At 41.9% G+C, this 8,787-nt stretch overlaps 1 protein-coding gene across 2 annotated transcripts; it reads left to right on the top strand.

Annotated features, from left to right (window-relative positions):
- The first annotated feature begins 1,354 nt into the window (after positions 1 to 1,354).
- LOC147462932 (uncharacterized) lies at positions 1,355 to 8,141 on the top strand. 2 transcript variants are annotated; one of them, XM_086486130.1, is made up of 10 exons: positions 1,355 to 2,111; positions 3,110 to 3,167; positions 3,839 to 3,961; positions 4,045 to 4,431; positions 5,526 to 5,956; positions 6,041 to 6,140; positions 6,222 to 6,281; positions 6,374 to 6,460; positions 6,929 to 7,057; positions 7,153 to 8,141. In XM_086486130.1, the coding sequence occupies exons 1-10, from the start codon at positions 1,909 to 1,911 to the stop codon at positions 7,486 to 7,488; spliced, it is 1,914 nt and encodes a 637-aa protein (XP_086342256.1). In that variant the 5' UTR covers positions 1,355 to 1,908; the 3' UTR covers positions 7,489 to 8,141. The 2 variants fall into 2 exon arrangements, with proteins under 2 accessions (XP_086342256.1, XP_086342255.1); XM_086486129.1 differs by having other exon boundaries at positions 1,359 to 2,111; positions 5,517 to 5,956.
- Positions 8,142 to 8,787: the final 646 nt, after the last annotated feature.

Here is an 8,787-nt window from a genome sequence, read left to right as displayed (position 1 = left end):
GTTTTTTGACGAGAACCTTTGCCCTTCAAATTTCTCAAAATGTAAATGTTTTGGGTAATTAAGTGTATTTTGTGTCAAATAGCTCACATTTGCACTCATTAAAAATGGTATAATGTCCTCTTCTCTTACATTCTCATCTCATGCATTAATAAAAGTGTGGCACTTCAAAGTACTCCGCTTGGACCCAACATATCATCTACGAGATGATATATCTATACAAAGGTTTTACAATTAATGATAACTCGGGTTGCACCAACATGGGGTTCAACCCCCTCATTAATATCTTAGAAGAGGGGTCCTTCATGGAGATCTATGGTTGAGAATAGGCATCGTGGGTCGGGGGAGTGATAAGGATCACCCAATCGAGTTGGTGAACTAGGATGCCCAAGGTTCCATCATTTTTCACTTTAAGTTCACCTCTAGGTCATTGACTCAATCCTACGATCGAGAACATCTCTGTCAATGCCTATTTTAGACCATAGATACCATCATACCACCTCAAGCACCTTGTGCAATTTGGAGGCATGAGTATGATGGGTTGATCCCAAAATTTGGAGGCAAATATGTAACCTAAGGATTGATTCGCATAGGTAGGGTTTAACCCCCTCCCGCTTGCATAAGCAAACTCTGTGAGCAAGTCTTAACGTTGCCAAGTTTAGTAGAGTTAGCAAAAGTAGCCTTCTACCCTCTACTTGCTAAAGAAGAAGCTGTTTTAAATTCGCTATAGCTACAACAAAAGACAAAACTAGTGATGAGTGGTGGGGGTTCTACCCCGGCTCATGCAATTCTGCCCTAAGAGCTGCGTCCCATTGGATGCATTTGGAGCATACAGTGCAAAGTTTGCATTAAATGAAGCCTCGTCCCCTGTTGTATGTCGTATACATTTTGAAAAAAGATGTAATAACCCGAATCTTTCAAAATCCTGTCGGTAGCCTGCAAATGGGCGACGAGCTCGGCGAGCTGGCTGAATCTTGTTCTGGAGAGGCAAGGCAGCTTGGAAGTGGGCGAAGAGCTTGACGATGTGTTGGTTGAACAAGCAGGGCAGGCCACCGCTGTGCGCGACATCACGAGGGGGAAAGGAGAAAACTGCTTCATAAGTTTTTTTTAAATTTATTCAGCACGTTTGGTATCACGCACGCTCTTCGCCAACATGGTGTAGAGTAGTAATTGCTGTTGCTGTTTGCATGCGTTCGAACTCTGCATTCGTATTCCTTTTACAAAAGGACTTCACACGAGATGAAGGGGCAAATACCCTTGTGTGGAGATGGAATATGCCTGAAAGCTACCAGTATGAAACTTTGTAGTATGCACTACAAAGTTTGCTTTGTTTCTTACTTTTTGTAGCGCATGCAGTGCAAGGGCCTTTGCACTCCTGCACGCAGCTAGCGGGATGCAGCTCTAACCAATTGACATCATCTCACGTATGTTGTCTACAAGCCTAAACTTTTGTCTAGTTGCTCTCTCTCTCTCCCCCACGAACCCATTCACAGACAAGGACACCCTCCATCTCTGAGGCAACACATTGATGATCATTAATGCTCTGCTCCTTCCTTCTTTGCCACAAGCATTTAGCAGCTACTTTTCTGTTGCTCCACTTTTCTGGTACATGCTTTGAGTTTTTCCATGGACAGAAGCATTCACAAAGTGATCGAAGGCAAGGCTAGCTAGACCGCAGTTGTCAGAGGCAGCTAGGCAGGACGTTGCATGACTCTGCGACGGCGGCAGAACGACGACCGAAGCTTGCGATTTGGATCATCTGGATGCTCTTCTTTATCTTGCATACTGACCTCATTATATTGCTGACATCGCATTGAATTAGCTTTCTGTTTTGCATTTAAGCATCCTGGGTTCTTTCTGAGCATAAACATGTGATCAAGCAATCTACGCTTATCCTGCATAGCCCCATTTATGGCTTCAGAAAGCATGGAATCTTGCACCAACATTAATGTCAAACATGATGATAAACACCAATCCAATCATGAAGAGCACAGAGTATCATCAAGGGAAGTCCTCCACTTGCAGAGCTTCGCCACACCAATGCTGCTGCTGCCGGTCTCATCAGAAAGTACCGACAACGGTCTGGTTATACCAAAGCACTGCCGCTCTAAGAGGTATGGGAAGGCTCAGAGAGAGAGAGAGAGAGAGAGAGAGAGAGAGAGAGATGCCCTGTCTTGCATGACATGAACATTCAGTAAGGCCAAAATTACATGCATTTTGTATGCCAAAGAACGTCTCTCTGCTGTAAACTTTATAGCAGAACAAACCCTTCAACAGCGTGGCAACAAAAACGACGGCGAACGGTTTCGAGAATACCAAGAGAATGGGTACAGGGCAAGATTGCATTGGATGCGCAAAATAGCAGACTAGAAGGAAAATCTTAACATTCTCGAACATTCGGCCATGGCATGGCTTTGTCTACTGTGGAAATGCAAACTTGAATCTGTTTGCAGTAGGATTTAAGAGAATATGGCATCGAATAGCTTCGTCTACATTGTGCATAGAACTCATTTTGGAGTTTGATAATTGTGGGCACGTTTAAGGCTTTCTATAACTGCATTTTGGTGTTTCATCATGATTGCAACCAGCATAACCGGCTCTAGATTGATGTGGTATTTCTATAATTAACACTTCTCTTCCTATTTTCTCTGCATGCTTTCAATTGCAATTAGATTGCCTGAATTGAGATCATTGAAGCTTTTCACAAGAAGATTTAGAAATTTTCTTATGTAGGAAAACGGAGTCTTCTCCAGTACAATGAATAACATCATGAGCTTCTGCTCGAGAGGCACCGCATACCTAGCTAGGTACGATTGGGGGCAGGGGGACCACCGCCCCCAATTGTACCTAGCTAGGTATGCGGCGCCTCCCTCACAGAAGCTCGTGATGTTGAGGTAAGTCACAATGTGGGAATTATTGTGAGAATTTGTCCAAAACTTCTTGTGTTTCTCCATTTAACAGGAAAATTTGAGCATATCACTTTCAAAGTTACAATGATTGTTTGTGGATTTTTCCCTTAAAGATGATCAACATGGGTAGGAGAGTCTGATGGAGGTATCGGTAGGCAAGTCTGATGAAAATGCGTTTTTTGTTTTGTACTTTGTATTTGCAGTGCCCCTGAGAACACACTCAAGTTGCTAGTCAAGGATATGACACCTCAATTTGCCCAGGCAAGTCTCAAAATCTCTTTGCATGTGTCAAGTGAGTCTTTGTTTTTTTAAAGCTTGAATGCATTGGAGTCAAATTTGATGAAACATGCAGTCCACTTCAGGGTCTACTAAAGAGATTGGAACTTGTTGCCAAAAAGAACTAGATATAAATGCATCAAGACAATGTACCGACAATGAGCTTCAACGTGTTTGCCCCAATTGAATAGGTCAGATAGTCACTTAGACCTCCTTTTAGGAATCCTCTTTGTTGACATTATGAGCAGTTTTTCTTTTCAATGATATATTTTCAGCTAACAGATAGCTCTTTTTGAAGTGGCCGGTAATGTGCATTTCTTGATAAAAGAACACATTGCATGAGGGTTCCTCCCAATAAGGAGCAAAGACCTTGCAAAGATCATCTAAAAGCGATAGAATATGTTATACACGCCATCTTTTAACAGGGTTTAGAGGAAATACGTTCACATTCTAACTGGTCAGTTATGCTAGAGCCATTGGAAATATGATGTTTTGTAGCTTCGTTGCATCTAGCGTGTGGATATCCTCTCCACCTGATGTGCCTATGTGTAAGCCTAATAGACAGTACCCATGTGCTGTGTCCATCTGCTTGATTGTTTATGAACTTTATGTACCTCCATTTATTTTGAAAGCGTCCTTAAAAAACGGATTCACAGGCGTCTAATCTGAACAAAAGACTGAAGATTGACAGACATGTAAGCAAGAAATTGCAAATAGAAGAAGAAAGACATTCAGCTGTTCTTTTTTTGCAAGGACGCCGCCATACCACAACGGTGGAGGTGAAGTGTATGATTTTTGCACAACTCACTGAGAAAATAACAATTTAGCTCCTCCTGACAGAAGCATTTTCTTGTGCTTCCAGGCCAAAGAGCTTGTTGAAGAGATAAGTTTTCTCGAAGGAGAGATTGCAGACCTCGAGCAATACGTGCTTACCCTCTATCGCAGCCTGTTCAGCAAGTGTGTGATCCCATCTTCTCCTGTTTTCTGTAAAAAGTACAAATCTAGCATTTTGGACAAGAGAAAAGAGTTGAGGAGTCCACGACAGGTAGGCCCACCAAAGCATTCACCGAAGGCAAAGGCTCCATCACAACACAATGTTGATGACAATGCAACAGAAAATAGCAGCAATATAGGCAAAGTTGCATCTACAGTCCATGAAAAGACAAGGCAGGCTCCCAAGTTGTGCGAGTCCGTTGAGGTTGCAAGGCCCTGCCAAGTGCCCTTAACCAGAAGCCCCCAACAGATCAAGGTAATATAATGAAAATATTTGAAGTTTTGAATCTTGAAGATAAGAGTATCCTCAAGGTGAAAAGATGTTTTCCACATAGTATGCTGCTACCATGCATTTCTTCTCAATAACATCATCTGCTGCTATCATGTATAATTTGTCGTTGAAAAATGGGAGAAAGTTCATGGTATTTTGTTGTCACTTTCAGAAGTATGCAAACAAAAATAGTGGGGTTGTTGCAATAATTTCTAGTTACTTTAGGTAATCTATCTTGACTTTTGGTTTGAATGAGATAATTTCCATTAGGGCTCGTTTAATTTAACTGACGGTGGTGAATCAGTAGTGGACACACGTCGGAACTTGATAAACTGATTACATTTAAACTTTAAAACAAGTCGAGTCGAGATACGGAAGAGCGGAGTTCTCTACCCAAATGCACTGGCCCCTAAGTCAAGTTTGGCACCCCTTTCAGTACTTCGTTTTATATTAATAAGTCACATAGTACAACTTCTGGGGGGGTTAACTCTGCACGTGTGCAACCATGCACCGTTATGCTAGAAGTGACCCCCAGGGCAGACTTATAGGGGCAATGGGCATTGAGCCTTTGAGGCCCAAAAGAAACTTTTACAAAAGCTAGGCGCTTTGAAAAGCAATGCCTGTTAAAAACATGGCTCCCTAATTAATGTCAACCGCTTTATAACTGGAGCTGGAAAGCTACTAGCGATGGCATGTCAGCACACCCGCAATTTGCGGCAGAAATGGAGGTGCAGAAGTGGGGTGTCTGTATTGGATTGCCATGTCATCATCGCGACTGGGGGATACCTCACAGCATTGATGGAGACTACGACAGAGGATATGGATCACTTTAGCTCGACATGTGAGACACCCAGTACGAGAACATACCATGGCGGACATCGACGATATTCTACAGCGACCGATGGAGTACATCCTCTGATGTTCATACACTGAGATTGTACTACCCACTGTTTCACCGTCGCTCACTTTACAGTTCTACGCAGCTTTGAGCTGCTTAGATTAGTGACAGTAATAATTTAGTCTTTATTTCATTTCATTTCATTTTATTTTGTACATTGACAATGTATCAGATTCATCAGGCAGCATCAGAGCCCAAAACCGTAAGGAGCATTCTTCGTGTGGATGAAGACAGCAGCCCCCGGCTGCTCAAAGACTACCTATCGGAGACACCCAATCAGCTGTCCGAAGACCTCGTTCGCTGTATGTCAAATGTCTATTGGAAGCTCTCTGTCTCACCTCCAGCACCAATATCCTCTGGAATCCCTGAGTCTCCATTATCTAGTTCTTCTTCTTTGACAAGCATTTCTTCAATGCACGGTATGTTCAGCGACGGATGGTCCCCTGCAAGCCGACCTGAACCCTCAATGTGCGACACCCCCTTGGCAGACCCATTTCAAGTGAAGGGCAACCATGGATGCAGGAGAGCTTACCATGACATGGTTGAGGTTCCTCATATCTGTACAGATAAAGATAGGCTCAACAATGCGACACGGATGCTCCGGAACTTTCGGTATGATGAAAATCCCTTCAAGCCAGCTTTTTCATCCATCATCATCGTCGTGGAACTTTCTTAAGCATAGCCATACTTTTTCAGGTCAATGGTGGAGAAGTTGGAGAGGGTGGATCCCAGCCAACTAAAGCACAATGAGAAATTAGCCTTTTGGATCAACATTTACAATGCCCTCATTATGCATGTCAGATGCTTATTTTAAGCTATGTAGGATATGGCAAGTACATAATGGCAAATTCTAACAGTGGTTCCTTTCCTTTTGTAGGCATATTTGGCGTATGGCATTCCTCGCAACAATTTGAAACGGATGTCAGTCCTTCAGAAGGTACAGATTCCCAGTAATTAACATATCTTGACTTGTATGTCAGTGGATGACACCAACCTAGAGTTTAATTTAATATAGTGCTCCTTCTGCAGGCTTCTTATAAAGTTGGTGGCCATACAATAAATGCACATACAATCGAGCACTATATCTTGCGCTGCAATTTTCATCGTCCTTCCCAGGTTGGTTTAAACCATGTTGGTACCATACTCATATGGTTAGCTGTACCATACCTGTATTGTTCATAACCATATGGAAAATGATATCATACTTGGCCAAGATTGGTAAGAAAATGAGGATAATGCGGGCATTGATGATGATTGAGATTTGTTTGTAGTTTCAAGACTAGAGTTACATGCGAAAAGCGCCATATTGCAATGGTGCTATGAGTGCTTACCGTATACAATTGTTTTTGTTTTTCCAAGTAAAATTAGGGTTATGCAAGTTTCAAGGGTTGAAACATACTCCAATCATACTTGCATTACCTTATGCGCTTGCCATATGGAAATGTATGTAGAAAACTATGGTTTAAACGTAGTTCAGTTAATCTAGAAAGTATGTGTTTAAGTGCATGAAAAGGCAACTGTGGGGAAGCTTTGCTTGGTCGATGCCACCATTTCATGTTAGTATTGCTGGGTGTTCAACTGCAGTGGCTGCAGAATCTACTCTCACCTGTTTTGAAGTTAAAGTCTGGCGATGGAAGGCGGGCATTTGCAATCGATAGAGTGGAGCCACTGATTTGCTTTGCGCTTTGCTGTGGGGGACGCTCAGATCCAGCAGTAAGTTTCTAATCACAATATTGTCTCTTGTGCTACTCTTTATCACTTTGCCATTGAAGCATGATCAACTCTGTACTCATGTTAATGGACAAAAGGTGAGAGTGTACACCTCGAAGCATGTGCACGGGGAGCTCGAGACAGCAATGAAAGAGTATCTCCAGGCAAGCATAGGATTCCAAAACAGCAAAAGAATCCTTCTTCCCAAGGTTCTAGAGTGGTACATGAAGGAGGCATCACTCTCTTCTAATTACCTTCTTGACTGGATTGCCCAGTATGTGAATGAGCAAGACAGAGAGAGCATTAGAAGGTGTATTCACTCTAGACCACATAAGAGTGCAACCCATTGCATTGAGTGGGTTCCATACAACTTCGGATTTCGATACATCTTGCATCGCAATCTTGCGTCAGGAACCCCATCTTGCATTCAATGAGGACATCATCGTGCAAGCTTCCATGGTACCATTCTCCTCATCTTGCATTCAGTGAAGACAAAATCATGCAAGCTGTGATTGTACCACTCTCCTACATGCAAAAAGATTGGCTTGTTTGAGGAGTAAGAGCTCCCATTTCACTTGTTAATATTCTCCCTCTTTAGAAAATTAACATAGAAAAGGATTTGCAACTCATTGCATTGAGTGGGTTCCGATATGCAACTTCAGGTTTCGATACATATTGGGCCGTGTTCTGCCTCAAGGATGCCTCAAGAACCTATGTTGCATTCACTAAAAGCACAACCTTGTGAGCTTCCATTGTACCACTCTACTACTTTCAAAGGCATATTGGCTTGTCTGGGAAGTAACCACCATTTCACCTGTTGATATTCACCACCATTTCACCTCTTGATATTCACTCTGTCGAGAAACAACCTTGTACATTTGAATTTATTAACCTTTCTGGCTATGATATCATCATGCCTTATCCCAAGGTGTAGAGTGTGCCATGCACTTGTATCATAAATGTAGCAAGCCCACTTGCTCTACACTAGGGCAAAGGAGCCAATTGTGAGACATGCCTTGGTAGGGAAACCTGTCCAACCCCAACTTAGACACACAAATTTGGAATATACTCGGAATCTTGCGTGTCCCATTTTTTTTTGAAATAGACTACATCAAGATATATATACCTAAACACTTGCTCTACGCTAGGGTAAAGGAGCCGATTGTGAGACATGCCTTGGTAGGGAAACCTATCCAACCCCAAGTTAGACAAACAAATTTGGAATATACTCGAAATCTTGCATGTGTCCTTTTAAAAAAATAGAGGATTAAGATATATAAATTTTAAAAGATTCTCAATTGGTGGTGTTGAAATTCAATTTTTTATGATGAATCTAATGCAATTTTCACATTACTAAAATGAATAGATGTGCAAAGGCCCCCCCCCAAATTCATTGTCTCAACTATATGCCACCTCTATCTTACGTCAAACAAACTTGCAACAAATAGTTTGGCTACCAGATATTGGTGTGAGGATGGATATGTCAATCCAATAGTACACAGGAGAACTCATCATGGTAGGTTGGCCTTATCTTGGCAATTTATATTTCATTCAACGAGTCCCCACAACCATAAACATTGCAATTTATACCAAAAAGCCTCAAATGTAAAGATGCATCACCATGTGTAGGTAGCAAGAGGTAAGTGAAAACCAATTAAAACAAAGAAAAGTTTCCTATTTAGAAAAAAATGTGTATGGAAAGATACAAACATGCATCATTGTGCAATAGATAA

The sequence above is a fragment of the Adiantum capillus-veneris genome, chromosome 2 (genome assembly GCF_014529385.1).
Source record: "Adiantum capillus-veneris isolate H3 chromosome 2, ASM1452938v2, whole genome shotgun sequence".
Classification (NCBI taxonomy): Eukaryota; Viridiplantae; Streptophyta; class Polypodiopsida; order Polypodiales; family Pteridaceae; genus Adiantum; species Adiantum capillus-veneris.
The sequence above is the reverse complement of the archived record's forward strand: the minus strand, read 5'-3'. Positions and strand labels throughout refer to the sequence as shown.

What these genes read in the sequence shown, in the direction of transcription:
- LOC147462932 (XM_086486129.1), top strand. Translation starts at nt 1,909, where the DNA reads ATGGCTTCAGAAAGCATGGAATCTTGCACCAACATTAATGTCAAACAT. An exon ending in TGACACCTCAATTTGCCCAG is followed by an intron (nt 3,168 to 3,838) that starts GCAAGTCTCAAA and finishes ACGGATTCACAG; the next exon opens with GCGTCTAATCTGAACAAAAG. An exon ending in ATTTTCATCGTCCTTCCCAG is followed by an intron (nt 6,461 to 6,928) that starts GTTGGTTTAAAC and finishes GTTCAACTGCAG; the next exon opens with TGGCTGCAGAATCTACTCTC.